Source organism: Salarias fasciatus, chromosome 2 (genome assembly GCF_902148845.1).
Source record: "Salarias fasciatus chromosome 2, fSalaFa1.1, whole genome shotgun sequence".
Taxonomy (NCBI): domain Eukaryota; kingdom Metazoa; phylum Chordata; class Actinopteri; order Blenniiformes; family Blenniidae; genus Salarias; species Salarias fasciatus.
This window is the reverse complement of record NC_043746.1, coordinates 25,603,588-25,627,707: the sequence shown is the minus strand read 5'-3', so window position 1 is coordinate 25,627,707 and position 24,120 is coordinate 25,603,588. Positions and strand designations below refer to the sequence as shown.

At 44.5% G+C, this 24,120-nt stretch overlaps 1 protein-coding gene across 1 annotated transcript in view; it reads right to left on the bottom strand.

Annotated features, from left to right (window-relative positions):
- Positions 1 to 294: 294 nt before the first annotated feature.
- The window catches only part of pcgf3 (polycomb group ring finger 3), a 46,450-nt gene continuing 22,624 nt past the window's right edge, over positions 295 to 24,120 (bottom strand). Inside the window, exons 2-10 of the mRNA XM_030112142.1 lie at positions 18,795 to 18,904; positions 16,816 to 16,933; positions 14,209 to 14,305; positions 11,412 to 11,467; positions 11,134 to 11,241; positions 6,201 to 6,289; positions 3,133 to 3,270; positions 716 to 796; positions 295 to 558 (exon numbers count right to left, since the gene is read on the bottom strand). Of these exons, the coding sequence (XP_029968002.1) occupies positions 511 to 558; positions 716 to 796; positions 3,133 to 3,270; positions 6,201 to 6,289; positions 11,134 to 11,241; positions 11,412 to 11,467; positions 14,209 to 14,305; positions 16,816 to 16,933; positions 18,795 to 18,809 (750 nt within the window). The 5' untranslated portion in view covers positions 18,810 to 18,904 and the 3' untranslated portion in view covers positions 295 to 510. The remainder of the gene's footprint in view (positions 559 to 715; positions 797 to 3,132; positions 3,271 to 6,200; positions 6,290 to 11,133; positions 11,242 to 11,411; positions 11,468 to 14,208; positions 14,306 to 16,815; positions 16,934 to 18,794; positions 18,905 to 24,120) is intronic.

The window sequence follows — 24,120 nt, the reverse complement described above, 5'->3', positions numbered from 1 at the left end:
CCATGTGTCTCTTCTGTACAAAAGTATAAATATATGCTTTCTCTCCATTAGTTTGTTGGGTTTTTTTTTTTCCTTTTTTTTTCTTCTGTTTTTGTTCACATATGTAGGATGTAGCGGACAAAAAAACAAAAAAAAAACAAAAAAAAAAACAAACAGGTTGTCTTCGTTTGTTAAAAACACACCCAGTGTTGCAGTGTCTGTGCTGGAGGCGGTCGTGTTTTTCAGTTAGGAGTCGTCCCACCACCCCGTTATCCAAACCCCCCGCCTGACCCGACCCCCGACAGCATCCCGACTTGCTGGCTTGTTGTGTTGACGTTTTACAGTCGGGTGATTTGCTTGGTGTTGGTTGATCGTCTTTGCATAAATTAAAAAAAAAATAAAAAAAAAATGTAAAAATTTAAAAATGTTTCGGCACAGTCCGCTGACCACTGGGCCAACCAGGAAAAAAAAAAACAACAACAACAAAAACAAGGAGGGGAAAAAAAAAAAAAAAAACAAGAAGGGTTGCAGCTACAGCAGATCCATCTTGGGTCTGTAATGGAGCAGGAGGGGCGATTTCTGGAAGAGAGAAGACACAGTTTTACCTTTTCTACATGATTTTCGGAGAGCTGCTGCTGTAAATGAAGCCTGAGCCTGCGGGTGGCGCTGTTGAAGCCATCAAATTAGCTCAACTGATTAAAATAACTTAAGTGTCCCGCGTATTTACCCAAGTTACCTTAAATCTCCATCTGGTCACAACAACAAATTTCAAAGTGTGGTCCTTCCCCAGGATTTCTTCGTTGCATAAAATGTCCAGCTGTGGGGGAAAAAAGAAAGAAAGAAAAAAAAGCAGAACTAATTACTGAACGTGTGAGACGAGCCGGGAATACGTCTCTGATCGAGAGGCCAGCGAACAATCACAGGGCGGAGGTCTAAACCCAACCGCTGCTCCTACAGCAGCGCCGAGGGCGGAGGAGCCTGATGGAGCTCCTTTCTCCTGAGAGGCGGAGCGTCCCGCGGCTCCCGGGCGGAGGGGACGGAAAGTTCGATGCTGAACACGAGGCCGACTCGACAAATCTGCCTCTCCTCCTGTGAAGTCAACATTGATATTCTGCTGAGCGGGAACTCGCATCTGCATCTGCCAATCAATACCGGGGGACTGGAGGGAGGAGGAGGAGGAGGAGGAGGAGGAGGAGGAGGAGGAGGAGGAGAGTGGGCTGCAGCTCAGGACCAACACTGCCACAGCGCCTCCTGCTGGCTCACACTGGAAGCACACTCAGAGCTTCAATCGGCACAGGAAAGAGGGACTAAACGGAGACTAAACTCAGAAAATTAAAGATGCCTTTACTCACAGAATAAAAAGAACAGTAAACAAAGAAAAAAAATGTAGAAATGTTTCATCTAGAAATGATATTCCAGAGCGATCCTCTCGTTATTTCCTGTTTCTCTTCATAATTTGTGACATGTTCACATGCAGGCAATCTGGCCACATTATAAAATATTTGAAAATGTCTTGTTACTCTTGAAAAAGTATAAAGGGTGTTGTTTCTTTTTGTATTGATGAAATCAGTCATATATTTAGACATAGAATAGAATCAGAATAGAGATACTTTTTTAATCCCAGAGGGAATTTCTTTCCAGGATTGCTCCACACAGAACAGAATAGAAAGTTAAAATATCAAATGTTGGTCAAATCGAATATAGTCCGGAGATGTTATGAACACTTTACAGTAATTCTGCGTTCTTACAGGAGCTGGAAGTGATTTTTCATCAAAGTCAGTTTCAGATGAACTCTGATCGCTTCTCTTGTGAACCAGCAGCAGATTTAAAGCTGATCTTTGGTTTTCAGTTCCTCCCTTCAGCCTCCATCTCAACCTAACCCCCCTCTCCTCTACCGCTACAGCAGGATCTTATCTGATTCCTGGCATTTCCATCTTCTTTGTCCAATAGATCCACTACTCCTCCTCAGCACGTCTCATGTTTCCTCTCATCTCTTCACCTGTAATCCTGCACATCCTCCACCTGGACGTTTAGATACAGATCAGCTCCTCATGACCCCGTCTGGCACCCCATAAACAAATAAAACAAATAAATTAAAGTTGAATTACAGTGAAAATCGTTTGGCATGTTGGTCAACAAATTAGGAAATTACCAACACACTTCCTGGTTGTTTTTAGACATATCTCGCTCCCCTTGGCATTTTTCATTCTGGAAGCTATTTCCGACCAGCGTTTCTTTTATCTGCGGTTTATTAACGGAGCGACTTCCTGCTGAGGCATCTCCGTGTGCGACACGACCGCCGTGACGACGAATGAGCTCCCAGCCGCTTCGACCGCCGTCTTTTGATAGTCGAGAGAAAAGACAACAATGGCTGGCGGGCAGAGCGTCCGCCTCGCCGGAGCCGCGCAGCGGAGGCCGGCGACGTGACGGAGCCGACCCACTCATCTCCGCGACAGCCGGCGAGGGAGGGGAGGAAAGGAAGACGGAAAAATAGACGGCGATGAACAATCGCAGCACCCTAAAAGTCCATCTGTCACAGCGTCGCCCACTCTCGTCCCCCCGCTGCTCCCGACAGGAGCGCCGAGGCCACGCCCAGACTCATCTCCTACTGAATATAACAACCACAACGCCGCGACTCGGTGCCGGCAAACTCAACAAACTGACCTTTTATGGAGCTTCCTGAAAGTTTATCTAAACTTTGTGAAACGCACGGCGCTCGGCCGCTCCGACACCATGAAGCAGACGGCGAAAAGACTCAAAAGATTTGTTCCAAATCGCTACAAATCCATCTTTTGGGGCGAAAAACCGCAGCGTGTGCGAGCACAGGAATGAATAAGAACTACTTATTACTCACGATTTAACCAATACTGACATGAACAGTGCAATAATCATTAAGACGGCATGTTAATGGCTTTGTTGCATCTAAAATGGACAGTTTGTGGGAGTCTTATTGACACAATCATCATCATCTGAGTGGCTGAGAGTTTAACATGCAGCGTCTCCTTGGACTACATTCAGAGGTAAAAATCCCAAAAAGAAAGCAAAACACCGACGTTGCTTCTTAAACTGCTTCCTTTCTGGGGTTTCAGCCTCCTAATACCTGGCATTTGAGCAGTTTGGTTCCAGATTGCTGTGGCCAGCTCTGCTCTGTACCTCGTTAAATGACGTCAGGTTGAGCTTTTTGGCGATGAACTTCTTGAGGTGGAGGACCGTGGCTTGTGCCGAACAGCGGATCCACTTGCGCTTCAGACCCCGAAGCTTGCTGCTGTTGCACTCCAGGCAGATGCTGACCTGTGGGAGGACGCAGACAGGAGACGCGTGGCGTTAACAGAGAGTGTGCCGTACTGTAAAGACAAATCAACCGTCGGCTGGAGGGTTCATATGTGCACAAACATTTTGTGTATCAGTTTAATGTGCCGTCCAACCACAGGTTACTGGACCAGAGATGCTTCCTGGCATGTTTCCTGAGCCCGGGCGTCACTGCCACTGGCCCGTGGGCTTGTTTCTCCCCCACTCAGGTGACACAGTAGGTGGTTCTGGCAGATGGCGGTTGCAGGAGTCACGCATTGCACCGCCGCCGAGCTTTCTGCCTCCGCATATCAAAAGACGAGCCTGAGAGGGCAGAAGCGCCGAGCTGCTGGTGTCCCCGCGTCTCTCTGGAGACGGGGAGGACTCACGCCGCCCTGCTCTCGGCTTGGACTTGGAATTCCTCTCTGCTCTGGAGCAAACACTGGCAGCGCTTGAGCCTCGCAGCCTCGCCCTTCAATAAGCAAGGAGCATCCTGGCGGCGGATCCGCTTTCCAGCGGCGCTGCCGGTGAGGGGAGACTCCGGCGTGAAATAAAAAGCTTGGCAGTGACCGGGCCTCCGCAGCACTCCGCCAGGCAGTTGGATCGCTTTAGAGCGCATTAGAGACGCGTTCACGGGGCCGAGGAGTCCCGCTTTGGCTGAAAACGCACGCCGTGATGCAACTTTGAGGCACATCAAGAAAACATCGCGTGTGCCTTTTGGCGGGAGCTTCACACGGTTTTACAGCTTCATTACCGAGTCCCGACGCAACGCCTGGCGTCTGTCTCCAGGCTTCAACTTCAGTCTGTGTGAGTTTAGAACGTCAGATGAACCCGAAATGGAGAATTAATATCTAAAGCAATTCCAACACAAACAAATCAACCTAAACAGAAGGGAGTTTATTAAATTTGCAAAATGTGCAAGGAAACATGAGCCTGTGTTCGCACGCTTTACTGAAGGCGCTGCTTCCTCTGATCGGTGTGTTGTTGGTGGGCTGCTGGATGTTTTTGCATTTTTCTCCCAGAGTTTTGACTCCACTTGACTCTTCTCTGCCTCTCGGCTCAAGGTCAGCCTCTAAAAGGTCGTCCAGAAGGCAGCGGGGAAGCGCTCTGGAAGCCGGCCATGCGTGCCGCTCCGCCTGACAGTTCCTCTGTCTGGGTGGGAGTCCAGGGGGGGGGGGGGAGGGTCCCAGGCTGAAACAGCTGCTGTCTCTTCCTCACTTTTCCTTTTCTCTGCTCTGCTTTTTGGGACTTGGAAGGCTCACACTGTAGAGGGTTTTTATTGTTTTATACTTGAATTAATATTTGGATAAGAGAATGCTAAAGTAGAAGTAGTAAAAAGACAGAAGTAGATACAAATACAACTTAATGAGGGCTTATGTAAAAATATCCTGTTGAGTATAAACCTCTATGAGAGTTATATTTGTAAAGATTACCAGGCTGAAGCATACAAAATGAATTTTGATCGTCTGAACTCGCTTCATGTGGAAAGAGGCCAAGTATTAGAAGAGCAGGAGTTGACTATTTGCACCACAACAACATGAAAATCAAAGCGTGAAACACTCATAAGTCACTACGAACACAACATTTCAATCTCTGTAGCTTCAAAAACGTAATTTTTTTTTTAAACGATATTACACTGCAAAACAAGTACTTTCTCTCTCATCTTCTGATTTGTTATGAGCCGCGTTCAGACGTCAGATTTACAGAATCAAAAAACTGAAACTTAATAATAAAGACTCGTGGTGATAACTAATTCTTTATTTTTCCATCATGCATTGCCTTTTTTCCCCAGTTTCATCCAGTATTCCTGTGCTCTCTCTCTCTCTCTCTCCCTCTCCCTCGCTGTGACATTTGACAGGACTACATTCAGCTCACACCGGCTCCCTGATCAGTTATTCTGCGTGCATTCTGCACCTCTGCTGAATATCCAGAGGGTGAGATCTCCACCCTCTCTGGGGCAGCTTGCTTTTGTTGCATGGTGGCAAAAAGAATAAGAAATAGTTGACTCATTCTATTTAAAAAAAAAAAAAAAAAAAAAAAGATCTCTGTTAAAAAGCGTCTTCTTCTTACCACACAACACCGACGTGCAGCGAAGAGGCTCGGGGCTCCTGATCCTGGTCTCTGCAGCAGCCATAACTCCACTCTCTGCATTATTAATATCTTTTCTTTTTTTTTCCCAGGTCTTTAGATGGTGCCAGAATACAAATGGGAATCGAGACCAGCCCATTTCCATTTAAATGTGCTGGGTGGATAGCAGTGGTGTGGCGCTGCGGTGTCACTCACTAAGTGGATCCCAGCAAAATCAAACAGCTGGGAGACAAAAGACGCCAGTAATTGTAAACCGGGCTGGAGAACCGCGAGGGGTCCGCTTTTATAAAGGAAATAATTGAAGCTCCGGCTTTTAAAGCAATTGTACCAACAATTATCGCAAACACTATTTTCATTCCTCTGCACTTTTATTCCTGATAGGACACTTTATAATTATTTTACTCAATTTGCTTCCGATCTGTTAAAGGACAAACTCATTTTAAACGTTTCTTATCACTTCCAGTACAGTGTGAAACTTTGTCACAGCAGAACAGAGTTGTAGTCGCTGACAAGTTTCTGAGAAATGTCAGGAAATCGTTCTGTTAACACGTTAATGCATCAAATGTGAAGGTTTAGATTCCGTACCTGGAAGGTGAATCCTTTAAAAAGAGCTCTTAGTATACAGAAATAAAGGTGTTGTAATGAAACCGTGCATCCTAAATATCCGTTTTAAACATGCCCATGTAAAACATGTTATGTTTGGCTTCTCTGTGAATGGTGTGAGTGTTTTCTGAGTTTGCAGATTCGCTCCACCTCCTCCCACTATCAGGTCAGTTCGCGATGTTAAACTACATCAGCTCTGTGATCGACGATGCTGGATGAAGCTCAGGAGTCTGAAGACTCACCTGCTCATCGCTGCGATGATAGTCGTTATCCTCCTCTGGCTTCTCCTCTCCCGCCTCCTTATTGGCCGTGTCTTCCGATTTGGCGTCGCCTGCGTGAAGACACCACAGTGAGGAGCTGAGTTCATGTTTCACATAGTTCGCAGACAACACGTGGTCTAGAGCTGCAGATTCTCCTATCGAATGAGGGAAGCTGGTTGTGTTCGTCTCTGCTGCACTCTCTGGCCACGTCTGGAATCTTGGTAAACCTTTCCCAGAAAAAAAAAAAAAAAATTTAAATCTCCTCCATGAGGTCAAGGGAATTTCGAGCAAGCCGTCCAGCGTGGTGGGTTCCCGCCTCCCTCTGCTCATGGAAGAAGTGAAGGCAGGGTTTTGTTTGAATAATACGACTTCTGGTCCGCCGCCTGAATGTTTCAGCACGCCTCCAGTCAGCAGAACAGTTTATGCAAAAAGCTGCAGGCGGGATTTGTTAATGTTCCTTTAATTTTCACAAAAAGCAAATAGGCATGAATCTATTACTGTTCTTTACCTCCTAAAACTGTTTTTTTAAACCTGGAATTAGCTTTAATTGTTCACTGCGGCGAGCCATTGTGTTAAACGGCGTTTATTCAGAGACCGTGGGACAAACGGCTCTGCGTGTTTACAGGTGAGTTCACATCCTGGCTCAGTTCAGACCGGCGCCGCTCTGCTTCCTCTGCTTTATTCGACTGCTCCCATCTGAAGCCTAACAAAAGAGCAAACAGCTTTTCACCGCAGCGGATCACACACACACGTGGGACATCCCGCCGCTGGCCCATCTCCTTCGTTAAAATTAACCAACAAATCTCCACTTTTTGAACCAAACCAGGAAACTGCATCATAAGCAAGTAGATAATGTCGCTCCATGTCCCGACAAACCTGCGCTCAAATAAATGAGCCCCACAGCGTCCCGGACGGCGCTCACTCACTGAGTCAGGTCTGTGAAGAGAGATAAATACTGAGTCTGCATGACTGCGCTTTGCAGCTTCTGCAATGCTGTGACGGCATTAGAGTCCCACAAACACCGCCCCAAGTCTTATTAGGTCGCTTCAGACTATTTATGTAACCTCTGAAAACCTGTTACAGCTTTTTGCATGTAGAAGATTGTGGAAACTGCTTCAGATCAAACTGCCCTGCATTCGACACCCGCAGCGTTCAAACAGTCCAGGACAGCTGAAGTTCTGCTTTTCTTCATGGATTTTCTTGTTGGCTCTGACATTACAGCTGTATTGAATTTTCAGATTCGAAACTTAGTTATCAAAGTCAAAATTGGATTGCTGACAAATCTGGCAGACAGAACGGTATTGCTTTTCTGTACTTGTTTTAAAACAAACACAAAGCCTTGGATTTTGTAACTTTATTACCTTTGTTGGCTTCGCTGATTGCTTATCAGGTGGGTTTTACTTTCTTATTGTTGTTTTTTTTTTCTCTTTCAAACAGCCGCCGAGCGTCTCGGTGACTCCAGACACGACGTCCCGACTCGGCGATACTGACTAAATCTGATGACTGGATGTTTGTATAACTGAGCCCTCTTCCAAAGTTTCTCCGCCTCACTCAGTTTGGTGGAGATTTATGGGCTGGCTCACCTTCAATCAGATTTCCTGGGCTCGTTCAGTGACATTTTTATTGGAGGATTCTGTTCGCTGGGATTAAAAATCAGTAAATGATGTGTTTTGTGTGGGAGTTTCCTCCGCAGACTCATCATGGCACCGCGTCACTTCAGCTTCCTCGCGTTAAGTGAAAATAAAAGCAGGTAATTTAGACAAGTGCGTCAGTTGTGTGCTGCTGGAATCAAACTTTTGTTTTGGATGGTGTATATAAGAAAGCTTGCAGTGAATGCGAAGCACAGATTTGCAATTAAAAGACTCAATAGAGGCATGTTCCAACCTCTCCTCTCTCCGTTATCACTCCTTCAAGTGATGTTCACACAGCTGGGACAGATATTACTGAAGATAATGGAAACACTGATGTATATATAACCACGAAAAAGGCTTCAAGCTTGACTGAGACTCAAGAAATATACAAATCTGCACGTCCGGCCCGATCACAGCGTGAAAACGTACAACTGAACTATGTTCTCTGCATTGACAGCATGGAAGTTTTCATTCCTGATCCCACACGGTCTTTCAGGCAATGCAGATAAACACTACATGGAGATGGATGATTTGATACTCATTCTGACAACAAACATATTTAAGTGGTAAAACTGAAATTTTAGTGGTGAGAGAGAGACACACCACCATCTGGAATGTGTGTTTCTCTCTGCAGGCTTTCATTTCAATGTAGCTTTTCAGAGGCGTGCAAATGGATCTGAAAGTAAATACAACCTCAAGAAAAAGTGACAAAAAGCTTCTGAAACCTCCTGGAGGATCTTGTATTGGCTCCCCACTGCTCCGTCTGCTCACTGAGTCCCAGTCAATCAGCCCCTAACAAACATATCACTGCGAACACTTCTTCTGTCAAGTTCCAGGAGCATCGGCGGACGGCAGGTGAATTATTTAAAGTCGAGAAAAAAACGCTTCAGAGCCACAGTCGCTTTGAATTTCAATGGTAGCTGAAGTTGCAACTTTTCTGAAATCACTGATATGATAAAATGAAGCAGTTCGGAGCTGGAGCTCAGGCCTCAATGCATTACGATCAGAAATATTAATTTCTAGTAGCAGTGGTTGACTTTTTGTAACGTTTGTGATAGATGGAAACAGAAAGAACGCTGTAGAGCTGCTGTCTCTTCCTCGTTTGACGCTATTGTCTCCAGTCGTTCTTCACAGAAGGAGACAATAGAAGTAAAGAGTTAGTTTTCCTGCAGTAACCAGTACTGCTACGTTTGCTTTGTTTTTAACAGAGACGTGTTTTCTCTTAAACACACCCGACATCAGAGGCCTTCCCGCCGCTGTCCGTGGTGCTGAGGGATTATCTGCCCTGTGCCATTAACAGAGCAGCACAGGTGGATTTGTGTTTCTTGGCCAGGTAAAGCAGGACCCCAGAGAAAGTTTCTATTTATGAGGTTCTGGCAGAATGAAGCTTTAATGGGGTGTGAAGCGGTTCAGCTCTCGTGGGGGGAAACGTCAGCGAAGTGCCCGCTGTCGCCTGTATTTAGCGTGGCGTGATCACGACTTCACTCAGCGCCAACTTAGGCTGAACGAGATTTAATGAGAAAGGGGCATTTACTCACACGGAGGGGAAAGTGGACTGAAGCGGGAGTGACTGGGCGATTTAAGCTTCAAGTGGTGATGTTGACTTAATATTATTATTACTCTGAATCGTTAACATGATGCTGAAGTCTTTGTTATTTAGAAGTACAAATCCTAAAGTACAGTGTTCTTTAGTTCAACTGTTAGCAGTGTTGATGTGACAGTGATGATCAGTTCATGATTAACTGTTCAGAGAGGTCACGTTTGAATTTGAGGATAAATGCTGTACTTAAATAGAAGTTTTGATCAGAAGATTTTCTTGAGTTGAGTCGTTTGATTGAACTTCAGGAGGGATCACTAAATAATGTCACAATCTCTCTTCTGGCTGACGTGCAGGAGACTGAAGGATTCAGAGTGGGCTTATTCAGGCATGAGGAAAATAAAAAGGAAAACAAAACCCTGGTGGTCTTAGAGGAAGTGTATGAGCACGAGCCAGGATGTTAATGCTTCACCTGAGGGACGTCTCAAGTGCACCATTGTCTCAGTTTGGTCTCTCAAGGCCAATTAAAACTGAGAAATTCTGATCTGTCTGAGGCAAAAGACAAGGAAATGTGTTTATATATTATGTCTTAAATGTTGAACATTGAAAGACATTCAAGTATTTATTCAAATATAAATATATGTATAAATAATTCCTAAATAAAGATTTATTTGACTGGAAATTGAATTGCTGTAAAACAGACCATATTCTTGGTAGGATTGATTTCTTATGATCCAGACTTAATGAAAAGACAAAGACAGTTTCGAGTTTGACCAAATAATACAATATTTATAATGAATTTCATTTAAACAGCTAATAATATCTTAGATGCACCTGATTTTAACCATCAGCACATGGTAAAATGTACCAAATTGGTTTAAATCTAAAAAAAACTCAAGGTGAACACTTCAGTCCGCATGATTTTAAGGTTTTCTGAGTTTCTGTTTAACAGTTCTTAAAAAGTGTTTGTGAGTGAAGGTGCGTGTGTGTTTGTGCACGCTTCAGCCAGATCTGACTCTGAGCGACGAGGCACAGGAAGCTGGAGATCATTTCCTCTTCCATCTGAGCCTTAATTACCAAACTCAGAGCGGGGGGAGGGGATTAGCCCTCGGAAACGGGCTGGTTTGGAAAAGCGGCCGTGCGCGGACTGTGAGCCAGGAGCTCATTCTGATTGGCTCAATTTGCCTTCATCTGCGCCACTTAATGGCTTCCGCTGTTACTCGTGGTCGTGACTCTAATGCTGTTCATTACAGGCTGAAGGCCTCATTCCTTATAGAACACAGCGTCGGGGTGGAATGTGAAGAGAACAATATTACGCAATTATGTGCAATCAAAATGAAGGAAAACGCAGCTTAACTCATTCATTATTCTGAAAAATACAGCTTCTACCTGCAACTCGACCCAACATAATGAGGCTATTGGAACCAATAGTGATCAAACACCATCACACAGCTCCAGCGGGGGGGGCAGAGTGACTCTACAGCCGCTTGGCCGGGTTGTTTCACCGCCGCTGCCTTTACCGTCTCACCACATTCACACCAGGCTGCAGGAGATACAGTGTGAGGTTCCCTGGCACGTTCCCTGTGCCGATGTCAACCCGACTGCACAATGATTCACGTAACGTCACGATCAGAGGAGAGGAATGAAGATCCAGGAGAGTGTTTGGTTTGGTTCGAGGTTCAGCGAGGAGAAGCCACAGTCGAGTTGATGTAAGTCCAGGCGATGCGTGACTGTGTGTGCTGCGTACCGTTACGCTGATCTAGATGAGTCTTCATGTTACAGAGTTCTCCTTTAATGTCACCGGGAACCTCCATCCCCAACTTCTGATAGAAGTCCCTCTGTTTCTTTATCTCCGCTGCAAGAATAGACCAAGAAGGCACAAAGGAATGAAAATAAACTTTGGTTTCTGCATTTTCAATCAGTGAGCGTGCGCTACATGTTGAATCATTCGGAGTTCAAACATCAAAGTTCCTGCAGAATGTGGCGAGTTGAGCAGCTAAGAGAGAAACGGTGTAACAGGCTCACCCTCTTGAAGTCCCGGTACCAGCTTATAGACGATGTCCTGCATTGTTCTGTCATGGCTGAAATGAAACACAAAACAATGAAAAACCTGAAAATGAGTTTTACCAACAGAAAGAAATTGCTTTGCAAAGATGGAAGAAACAAAAACGCGTCAAGTCATTTGATGGAAGGAGAAAAAAAAAAATCAACAGTCGCTGAAAACAAGAAGCATTTCCTCAAATCTCTTGTTTGCGGTTTTTCAGGCCGGGCTGATAACTGTGAGTCAGATTTCCACAACCTGCTGTGCTGCAGAGCGAAATCCTACAAATACACAGGTCTGATAAAAACCAGAGACACGTTCTGAAGACACGTCAGATGTTCTGTTACAAGAGAGGAAAAATGTAAACGACACTCTGCTGAGCAGCATATGCTCCGTCAGTCGGCAGGCCTTTTCCCTGCCGAGTGTCCCAGGTGACACAGACGCACAGCGGGCGCCGGTCAGTCATCAGGTCCTGGAGGCGCACACACACACACGCACGCACGCACGCACGCACGCACGCACGCACGCACGCACGCACGCACGCACGCACGCCTCGGTCTGTTGTGAGGTTGCGAGAGGAAAAAGAAACGAGGCTAGTTTGTCCCCCCTGCTGTGGACTGAGGGCCTGAATTAGCTGTCTGACACAGGGCCCGATCAGAAACGTGGAAGAACACTGACCCCTGGTGGACACCGGTGGAAAATACTGGAACAGTCCAGAGGTCAAACTAATGTTCATCACCTCAACATGATGGCCGTTCTTAAAGGGCTGGCTGTGACTTTAAAGCTAAATAACACAGAGGTAAATCAGCATCTCTGCAGTTGTTTAAATAAAACACATTTCTCTGTTACTAAAGCATGAAAAACTTAGACACACGTGACTGTCAAAGATCATTGGGGAAAAAATCCATCAAAACGTATTCCACTGTGATTGTGGTCTATCTTTCAAGTATATGAGGATTTCCTGTTTTATAATAATTTGAGCACACCTCCCTCAGATGTATTTCCAGATTAAATTGTAGCATCAACATGTTTTTGATTATCATCTGTCATTTAGCTTTCTTCCCTCCACAAACTCACTGGTATTTTATTCATTCCAAACTCGATCACTTACTGCCTAAAACTACAGTTAAATTTCAAGATGTAGAAACTGTCGTGTTGACTGAACACAAAGTCAACATGTATTTTGATAAATTCAGTTTATTGTCACCCATGGACTTGAATTTTATCATTTAACCAGAAATCGGTTAAAAAAATACCTACAATAACAGCTGTCATTTAATATTTAGATGCATTTACCGTGACTGTTTCCATTTATTGTAATAAAATGGAATAAATGTATAAAATACTTTAATCACCTGTACTAGTATTCAATTATTATAATGACAAAAAATTAAGATTAACAGCAGATGAGCTAATTTCAGAGCCACAGCATGCCAGGCCAGCGTGCAGCCAGAATAAATATCAAGCGTGTGAAGCCCAAATGGATCAAAACCGTCAAGGAGAGCTGGAGCTGGCAGCGCCGGCAGGCGGGGGACGCTCCGCCCGTCTGATTCTCTGCGAGGAGACATCTGACTGTGATTTTCAGTTCAATCGCTAACATCAACTTGATCAACGTTCGCGACGAGCAGATGGAGGGGCGGGGGGGGGGGGGGGGGGGGGGGGGGGGGGGGGGGTTTGTCTGTCATCTGTTGGCTGTTTTTGTCTTTGAATCACTTGTGATGTTTCCCCATCAACTCCAATTTCCAGCAAAAAAAAAAAAAAAAAAACAGGCGAGAAACGAAACAGCTGCGCGCAGAGGAGCTGAAGTGTTTGCAATGAAGCGTCTTCCTGCGATAAACGAGCCTGCAGGCGGCTCGGTTTGGACGATGACGGATAAATGGGCCAGATCGAGGGCGTGGGGGACTTTAACGCACTTTTAAACCGGATCTGAAGCTTTGTGTCAGTCAAGAACATGTGTCTGTTCCTCTGCTTTGTTTTATAAAGACGTCTCTTTGACAAGTAAGGAACCACAAAGTTTGACATGAACCCACAATCATAACCACTGATTACCGGGTTACCGTATCATAACCACAGATGAGCCTTTGACCAATGTGACAACTTCATTTCATAACTTTTACAGTTTTTGGTCGCAGCGTTCAATCATGAGCTGTATCGGTTTACGTGTATCAACATGGACAGCTGCTACTTTCAATCGGGCTCCAGCGACGGCCAATAATAATAATCTTCTCTTGGTTCATACAAGGTGGAAATATTTGCCTCCGGATTTTAAAAAAAGCGAAAACAGAGCAGCAAAGTCATTTCACTTTGATGAACACTTGAATAAAACCGTTTGTTCGGTTGGTTGAAAATTTGTTTATAATTTAAACTATGAGTTATTATCATGATCGTTGGAAGAGTGATGGTAAAACAGGAGAAAACTGTATGAAACTTTGACACCGCTCACAGATACGCAGACAAAACTTCAATTAGAAGTGATTTGTCACTTTAGGATCTCCAGCACCGACTTATCGCCATGCAGGGCAGACAGCCGGTTATCTATCACTTGAGTTACTGATTTACAGACTAACGAGTATTTATTGTTTTCATTATCGTCTTGACTCTATCTCCCCCTGCACTCATCACGGCACAACTGATTTAAAGGCCAGAGGCTTTTCAGCAGTTTATGTTCGCTGGTAGAGCACTGCAGATGGTAGCAAGTGTGGGAGTGCACGTGTGTGTGTGCACATGCATGTACGTGGGTGTGTGTGTGTGTGTGCAGCTCTGCGGCGGCTCTTCACTTACCCGATGTACTGCAGTGGATGGCTCTGATGAATAACAATCCTACACGTGGGACACGTGTTGTTTTCCTCCAGATACTTCACTAGACAGCTTCTGCAGACTGGGGACACACACGGGGGACAAACACGCTTACACACACACACACACACTATGGATCACATACCAACCGTCACGCAGCAGCTTGATTCTCACTCTGCTCGTGATTGAAAATAAAACGTAGGAAAGTGGCTGCCTGAAGGCTGCAGCCTGCAGGTGAAGTGAATCACTTATTTCACGCAGTAGCAAAACAACAGTCCGACTGACGCTGTGAAGTACTTTACCAGCATTTTCTGACCACATTTCCATTGTAATCTACTGGGCAGATGACAGAATTTCACATTATGCTGAAAACACTGACCCCAGCTGGTCGGATGTGTAGCTTTATTTAGCAGAAACTACAAGAATGAAAAAAAAATAAATAAAGTGACTTTCATATAAACAACTGCATTAGGTGACATTTTGCTTTCATCAGATTGAATGCTTCCTGTCTCTTCATAGTTACAGGTTATTTTACAGTGAAGCTCTTCCTCACAGTGCAGTGAGTTTGCACGTTCTCCCTCTGCTCGACAGACTTTCTTCAGGTCCATGTTTGAGCTCATGCGGCGTTGACCTGTGGTCTGTGTTTGCGTGGCCTGGTCAACTCGCCAGAGAGTTGATGAAACATTTCGGCGGGGTAAACGAGAGGATGCACAGGTGCAGGTACAGCAACGCACCTCGGCACCACGCTTCTATTTAAATCCCACCGACCCCCGCCGTCGTTTCCTGCGCCTGCCTCCTCCTGTGTGTGTCAGAGCAGCTGCAGTGGTGACGTGACGTGAATCCCTTTGTCTCCAGCCTGCAGTGGAGGAGTCCCCTTCTCCTCCCCGCCAGAGCCACGATCAGAGCGTCTGGACTGACGTCTGAGGGGAGCTGGAGGCAGGGCTCCGGTCTGCAGGGTAGGAGCGCCCTCCGGTGGACACGCGGGGAACTGAAGCGCCCGCTCTGATGCTGGCTGATCCAAATCTTTCAGGTATTTAGTTCAAGACTTTAAAAGCTTTACGCTGAGAGAAAAGGCGAGTTGTCTGAAGGGGACGGATTTTACATAATTCTGCATACTTGGAATAACTTTTGGGCCATTCGTGATATGTAGAAAATTCAAAAACTAACAGAAAGCAGAGTCCTAAGACTTTCTCTTCTTTATACAGCAGAGTGAAACAGATTGTGAAGGCTGAAGTGACAGAGGCACTGAAATATAGGAGAATATTATTATTATAAAGGGACTAAAGGAAATGTCCCTCAGCTTTTGAATCCATGCAGCAACCTGAGCTCCACGTGTTGATGAAACAGACAGTTCACAGATCACAGCTCCTTAAATTAAGATTCAGGGGAGAAAATGATTCATTTGCTTCGTGCTGGCAGTGTGTATGTTAATGAGGAAGCAGTGAAATACAGGATTCTTAGAAACCAAGATGTTAGGATTGAAGATAGAGGGAAAAAAACCTTCATTTTAACGTCATACTGGGTGAAAAAGAATTCTTCATTTGGTCTCTTCTGCATCTTTCATTGCTTACTCCTCTGAAATACCGACAATTTGTGAACTTCTAACTTCTTTTCTGAGACAACAGCACACACACACTGCTCAATACAAACAAACTGGCTAATGATTCACCTTTGAAAGATCAATGAAAAACACCGTTATTCAATTTATTATAATAAAATAAGCTTTTATCTTCACCGAGCAGAAAATGGATCCATGGTCCAGGCGAAGCATTTCATTTCTGCTTTTTTTTTCTGCCTCTGAGCAACATTCAGTGACAGCGTTTGATTCCCTTTCAGCTGCTAATAAACACCAGCAGCCCTCGCAGGTGCTGTTTACGTGATCGCAGGATTTCATGAATTGTGCATGAGGCCAAACTGCTTTCACGCATCATAAAACAAAAAAACAACAACTTAAATAAGCCAGGATCTGATCTGTGATCCGTGTTCCTTTGTTGATAAAACACAGGTTTATTAAAATGCTAATTTTGGGGGGAACTGCCGGTGTGCATGGAAACTGCTTTGACAGGTAATCATTAGAGGTAACTTTGTTGAGGAAACAACAGAAAATAAAGTAATCGAACTTAATTAACCACAATTAAACTAACCACTCAACCTGGAAGTGACTTTGAGAAGCAGATAACAGGATGCTGAGGGTGTTTACAGAGGATCTGCCGATTATTATATCCTGCATTTACGGAGGAAAAGAGAAACGACGGACTCTGAAGACTCGGTTTTTAGAGGAGCTTCACTGTGACCGATAGCCGGAGCTCCGATCGGACCTGCTGGAGGAGGCAGACGGCGCCATCGTTCTTTATTAAAAAACACTCGGCTACTGATGCACTGCGGCGCAAATGAGAGACGACGCCGTCTCAGCTTCTAACGGGGCGAATGAATGTGTAGATCAGCGGGTCGGTGAGTCCGTGGCTGCTTCAGGTTTGCAGAACTGTTTTTTATCGAAACGACATATAAGATCATCGGAGTCGTGTGTGTGTGTGGCGAAGCTGAACCACAACAAGACAGAAGCGGCACGGCGCTGACGGCAGGGCGACTTACAGGTGTGTAAGCACTCGGTGACGGTGGTGGCGTCGATCAAGTAGCCCTCACACAGACGACATGTGATGTGGGCGTTGATGTGACACAGCTTTATCTTCCTCGTCAGCATGTCGGGGTTCTGTGGGGAGAGGGAGGTCAAAAGGTCAGGGTCAGTATACAAGTTATTTCAAATCAAAATAACGTTATAATCATGAACCTCAAACACTTTTTTTTTTTTTTTAAATGTTCAGCTGGCTCATTAATCAGATCTTTATTTTGAAATCACTCCTTAAGACACACCTCGACACATTTACATTCAGGTGTTGCTGGATCATGCTCTTCCATTCATTTATAAAGCAATTTTCCTTTTTATGCAATAAAATGACAGTACAGTGCTTTGCACGTTTAAAACGGCCCCTGCTCCCACATGATGTTTCATTCACAGTTTATTTCTTCATGGTCAGTTATTGTTTCTCATCGTTTCTTGCTCCGATTTTGTTTGTTGCCGCCTTCATCGCTCAAACACAAATCAATATCATCTTTACTAGTCTCAATCTTATCATACATCAAAACAAAAATGAGTCTACACTGCGTGTGACATCCACCTGCATAGAAATATATATTTTCCTATGTTCAATGATGAAGGAAAAAGGGTCTTCCAAGGTGTTTCAGAGAGATATCCGCCATCTATTTGAAAAAACTGAATTCTAAATTAATCTAAGACCTGCATTTTCACCATGTAGTACCATGTTTAAAAAAACTCAAACTGTTGGGGACTAAATAAACCTGAGAGTCCAGTCAGGGCCTCTCCTCTACACTGATGCTTCCCTCTACAACAGAAAAGCTCCACAAAGCACCAGCATGTGTGAAGACGCCAGCGGCTGCAATACTCCCATAATCACAGGCAGGAACATCATGCAGGATGTTTCTGCCGCTCTTCATGGAGAGCGGCGGAGGTTTACTGTTTGCTGTTTTTGCTGCCAGCTAGAAACACTCATGCAGTCTCACGTGGCTCTTTTGACAGTTCACTGCACCTCCGGCCTGACGCTAAGGAGGCAGGTGAGTGGTTTATTACAGGCGGCGACGTCTCGTGACTTTCTAAAAACACAACGGAAGACAGAAATCAGTCTTCAGCCGGGAGCTCTGATACTGACTCGTGTCTTGGACCCAGCGATTTGCCGCATGGAGGCTTAAGTTTTCGCCGAGCGGCGGCGTGACGAAGCGAGGTTCCACTCTGAGCGCGATCATTTAAGAGTCTCCGGGAGCCGGCTGTGTTCTCAGACGCTCATGCTCAGAAAATCCAGTGAACGGAGGAGGGGGAGTAAGTTTAGAACAACTGAAATAATGTTTCATTAGATGAAATACAGAACAGCAAAAATATACAGGTTACATTATGTCTATTAGGAAAAAATGTGCCGTTTTTCCCAACAGAAGAAGTTAAAAAGTTAATGTGATAGAACAGCAGTAAAGCTGCTGCCAAATCTTTCAACGAGTGAATTATTGAGCATTGATCACTGGGATATTCGCTGCTTGTACCAGCATGTGGGACAAGCGCCATTCATTATTCAGAGGTTCCAGCCTCTTCAGAAATCCTCGGCGAATGCCAAAACTCAGCGGCTGTCTGGACGGAGACGGAGATCGATGAGGAAAAGAGAGAAAAAAAAAAAAAACGCCTCAGTTTAACTTCCTGTATTGCTGCGTGAAACTGTGAAGAATAACTTCAATATCAGACTCTCTACATTAAAGGATTGTCAATATTTACAGCTGTGGAATGCATTTTCAGTGACAGGTGAGATTTTATGACTAAATATGGCTATACGGCTATAATTTCAAGATAAATTAACAAAAAGTCAGGAAACACATTAGAAAACAACCGAGAAAGATGTTTTTTTCATTTCGTGGGGCTGTTGAAAAAAACCAGGAAATAACTAAAAGCAAACATTAAGTGTTGTTTTGTCTCGCTGGGTGTTGGGATTACTGAAATAAATCACAGCTCTCACCCCTAATACCGCCATGCGTCGCCTGTGGATGGTGCAGCAGCCACGTCTCTTCCTGTGGTTGAGTGGCCGGCGGTGTTAGCTGCTCATCATGGAGAGCCCCTCATCGAAGCCTGAACACACAGAAAGCAGCCATTAATGCGTCTCGTGATGGATGAATTCACCCAGCGAACAGTGACACTCCTGCAAACAAACCATCTCTGCCGAGAACATAACAGCAAATTCAAGGTGCCTCGTTTGTTTTATTCCACCTGGAAAACAAGAGACTTGTAATACAGTCGGGATGTAAACAAAAGGTAACCTCCCTCTGGGAAAACAATAAGTCCGACAGAAGCGCAAAACAGCAGATTAAATAAAATACGAAGGCTCGGAGCTGCTCCTGACCACACCAGCACAGAAACACCACGGACGCCCGGATAATGAATCTCAAGGAGCTGAACAAAAATATTGTCAAATTGAAAAATGAGGTCCATATACGAGTGTTATTGCTTCTTGGAAAAAATAAAAAAATAAAATAAAAACGCCTTCATAAGACTGTGAAGCTCTTCTTTCCTTGACCAGCAGGAAAACTCCACGACCGCTGAGGCTCAATCCATCAGCTTCTAAAAGACAGTATTTCATCACATTCAGTGTATTGAATATAATTATTATTAAAACTAAAACATTTTAAAAAATGCACAATGCACACTGACTTTTTTTAAATTTAACAATCAAATTAAAGGGTTTTTTTTTTCATTTTTAACTGAGAAAGTATCATTTTACGGCTTCGTCTGATCTGCAGGGTTGTTCTTTAATCTAAAGGCAGTAAGGTCTCATACAGACCATCATGTAACCCTCAGAATGCTTTAGTAATGTCAACTGGAAACCACGTGAACCATTAAAGGAAACTTTATCAAATCCTGATTCACCCATGATTCCAGAACACCTTCGCATCAAAATCTTATAAGTTTGTTGTTCAACACTGCTGTGCTCCTGCAGAGTTAAACCACTTTAACTTTAAGATAGAACATAAATAAATCCAGCATAAAGCTTCCATCTCAACATTTCTTTTAACAGGAATTAACAAAAAAATGTAATTATCATGAATAATGTGAGGAATCCCACCAGCGAGAGGCTAACTTACAGCTTTAACCTCATAAAGTTTGACTGAGCAGTTGGGGGGGGGGGGGGGGGGGGGGGGGGGAGTACGAGGGCGTTGCTCATCACGGCACCCCACACACACACACACGCACACACTGTTTGATTCGCGGCTGAAAACCCACAGCAGCTAAAACTCAGCCGGGAGCAGAGGGAGAAGAAGAAACGAAAAAAAAAAGAGTCTGTGGTGGAGCACCGCGTTGCTCAGCACTCGTCACGGCGAGGGGGACGGCTGTGACGTCGGTCTGTGTGATTCATTCTTTAGTAGTGGGAGACGGGATGGAAGAGCCGGGCCCACCGCGCCTTCATCTTCCTACACACACTCACACACACAGCTTTAAGAAAAAAAGGAAAATCTGCGGTGACGGAGGGAGTGTGGCAGCCTGCCTCTGTCTGCTCATCAGACCTTGAAATCAGCTAGTCGACACATGAAATGTGGTGAGGGCTCCTGAGGACACACACTCAGAGAGCACACACACACACACACACGTCACATGATGTCAAGTGACATAATGCCTGACTGCGGTGCGTCGGTGGGGGTTGTGACGCGGCCGTGCTCGTCCCCATGACCTTTCATAATCCTTTGAACTCCGTCACCTCGTTTTAAATTCAGTGTCAAATCACAACACGGCCAGCTGCAGGAGTGAAAACATGACTGTTCAAACCACGTTTACACGACGACGTTTCAAGTGAAAACGCGTCTTTGCTGCATTGGAAAGGAATAACAGTTGGATCTCTCCTTAAAAAATATCCGTATATACTAAAGGATTTCATGTCCAATCAAGACAGAAGCATCATTATTACAGAGCATGTTTCAAATCCACGAGTATAAAGATCACCTCTGCCAGTATATTTCAATCCTAACTGCTTAATCCAAATATTATCTGCACAATGCGGAAAAAGCAGAGTCCCACCTGATGTCATTTTAATAAATTAAACTGTCGCTATCGTCCCGATGGTTTCATAAATGCCTTTTTTTAATTAAACAGGAAACACTTGACCAAGATGAAAGTGTTTCATAATTAAGCATCAACACATTCAAGAGTAATTAAAGTTTGATTTCGTCTGCATGTTGAAAAGCAGAAATAAACCCTTTGGGATGAAAGTATTACACATTATCGGTAGAAACTGAGAAGGATCTTACATCAGAATACGTAACATTCTGAGCACTGTGTTCTCAGGCGGCGCTCCTGACCCGCGATGGGCGACTGAGGATACAGGCGCGGGAAGCACGTTATCCTCAGGTGACCCCGGATGCAGCAGGCGTGGTTTCATGGTATTGTACTGATAGATAACAAGCCAGGTGCGTTCAGACTCAGTCCAGCGCTGTCCGCCCGCTGCTGCATTCGGGGTCTTTAAGGACAGCGGCTGTCTGCGAGGCAGCCTGCGTCAGCCACGAGGAGCCAGAGCCAGAGCCAGAGCCAGAGCCAGAGCCAGACGGTCTGCTTCGGACTCTCACGCTGAAAACAGTGGTTTACAGCGCGGCGCTGTCTTGGAGACCAGGCGGCCGCAGCGCTTGTCATCAGGGTAAAACCTCCAGGGGGGGGTATAAAACACACAATTTGACTGCTAAATTATTTCAAGAGTGGAGCGAAACATATCTACCTCCTGTAGTGAAGTGAAGCAAGATTTTACTCTTAGAAATGAAACTCTTGCATTGCATTGACAAGCGGGGGATCAAACCGTTGACCTCAGTATTACAAGACAATCCACCTACTTCATCTGAGCCACAACCCCCGAGCTAAGGATCAGCTCGACTTCTCCTTTGAGTTCACAGTAAGGCCCCAGTTATGCAGTTTTCAAGTGAAAAATGTGAATTTTTGGTGTTGCGTTTCCGCTGGTCAGAGCCACTGAAAGACAAAACTTTCCTGAAAACGCTTCATCTCCATGGAAACGGAGTAAACTGCAGCTTTCCTGAACGTCTGGCCATACGAACGTCAGTGTTAATGCTATAGCAGAACGTTCTCTGCGAGTGTGTGTGTGGTGTGTGTGTGTGTTCGGCTTCATTACCAAAAAATCAACGGAGTCAATTTGTGCCGGACATGGTACAGCAACTACATCGTTTTCAGCGTTCTTCTCATTCGTTTGCAGTACAAAAACCGTCGAGTAAACATGAAAGTTTTTTCCACAAAAGAACCAAACAATGGTTTTTCTTTTTCACTCTACTGTAATACAGGAAACATCAGTACTTTTCCATTCAATAGCTACTTGCTAATAAACTTAAACTACTAATGTTATCAATGAATCCCATAATCTAACTTCTGAACTGAGCTGTTACTCGAAATAAACAGTAACATGATTAAAAAAAAAAACTACTCCTGGGAAACCCTTCAGGTCGCATTCAGATGATTCACATGTGACTTTGTGGGTTCTGTATCATCATCATGTCGATACCGTCACACGTCTTCCCACTGAAACCTGTCCAGCAGCAAACTGAACAACTTCTGAAACCAGTCGCTCTGGTTTCATCGACCACAGAAACCTCCACAACAGGCTCGCCGCAGCTGCCTCCGCTGAGAGTTTGATGCCGTTTTGTGTGTAATTAAACAGCTGACACGTCAATTCCAGGAACCGTGAGATACAAGCTGATTCTTCTGTCATGTTTCTGTCTCCAGAAAACCAAGCCATAGCTCGAAAAATATACTGATCCTCACCAAACCATGACAGGAACATTTGTATGTTCCATGTGTCGCATGAGCCTCGGGGGTCACGACCCCAAAACACCTGCGGGTTCTCAGAGGAAAAGAAGAGGCAGCCAAGTGAAGATGTCGGACAAAGGAGGAGGGGGTGAGGAGAAACGTGATTTATGGTCCGTCTGATAGGAAAGTCGAACGAAGAGATTACTTTCCGATGTCAGACAGAGGACATCTGTCGCCCATCTGTAAAAAGACACCGTCGTTAGCTTCGTTCTGTCTCTTTTACCTCCCTCCCGGCGGCAGTCGGCTATAAACAAGTCTGATCTTCAGCACGACGGGAAAGGACTTGGTAAAAAAAAAAAAAAAAAAAAAAAACTACTTCTGAGGGATGATAGCGCCGCACCCGACTGTAGCGGTTTGATTTGATGTGCCCATCAAGGCCGTCGGCAGCTGTGGCGGCAACGTGTAGCTCATGAATGAAATCAAAGTTTACCGACACGGCAGTTTAACACCAGCTGGTGTTGACAAGGCCTCAGCGACAGGAGCGAAACCTCTCAAATAAAAGAGGACCGTAAAAAAAAAACAACAAACACGTGGCCTGTGGTAAGATCAACAATTTCTCTCCAAGAATGATAAGCAAGTCAAATCTGAGCTGCAGCAGTAATATTCCTCGAGGAGTCAATCAGGAGAGTAAACTCACTATTTCAATGGCGTTCTTTCAGACTTGAAGGCAAACTCACTGTTTTCCAGTGTCTGCATGTGGTTATTTTCTCATTTCATCAGTTTTTCCAGAATGATGAATTAAGTATGATTACGCTGTGGAGCTTTTTTTGTTTGTTGGGTTTTTTTCAGGGTCCATCAGGGGCTTTTGGCTAATCTACAGATCTCGTGTCTACAGTACGAAGAGGGCAGTGTACTCTCACAGTCCCTCCACCTCTGGAAGTCCTGCTCAGAGGTCGTACAGACCAGCTCACCACCGTCATGCCAGGAGGAGGAGAAGGATCGGAAGCAAAATCTCATCAAACTTGTTGGTAATGTTTATTTCTTGCTTGTAATGAGCAATAATTTACAAAGACGGCAAATTTTAGATAAATTAGGCTTTAGGCAACAACGGCCAATGCTTTTCTTAATTTCCTGGTTGATTTAGATACTAAAGCTTAACATCAGAACTAATTTACATTTGACTCACATAAAAATCATTATTGCTAAAGATTATATGCTTTTATTCGGATTTCAGTCTCAAGTTTGTCTTTAGTCCAATTTATATATTTTGAAGTAAAAAGGGTGTACTTTTGTTATGTTTTGATTGATTGCAGGTACACAGAAACTGCATTTTGAGTTGCTGAAAACTGTCTCCATTTTTCTATCTGCAGAGGGAAAAGAAAATTTGTTTGATCCTGTTTGAAAGTAAGAGTTGCCGTTTGGGAGGCAGCAGTGGCAGCAGCAGGCGAAATGAAATGGTTTCAAGGCTCGATACGCTTACAAGCTGAACATATCAAACGTCATTTCACAGTGGTGAAACAAACACTAAACACAATCAAAGTTTTTTTTTTTAA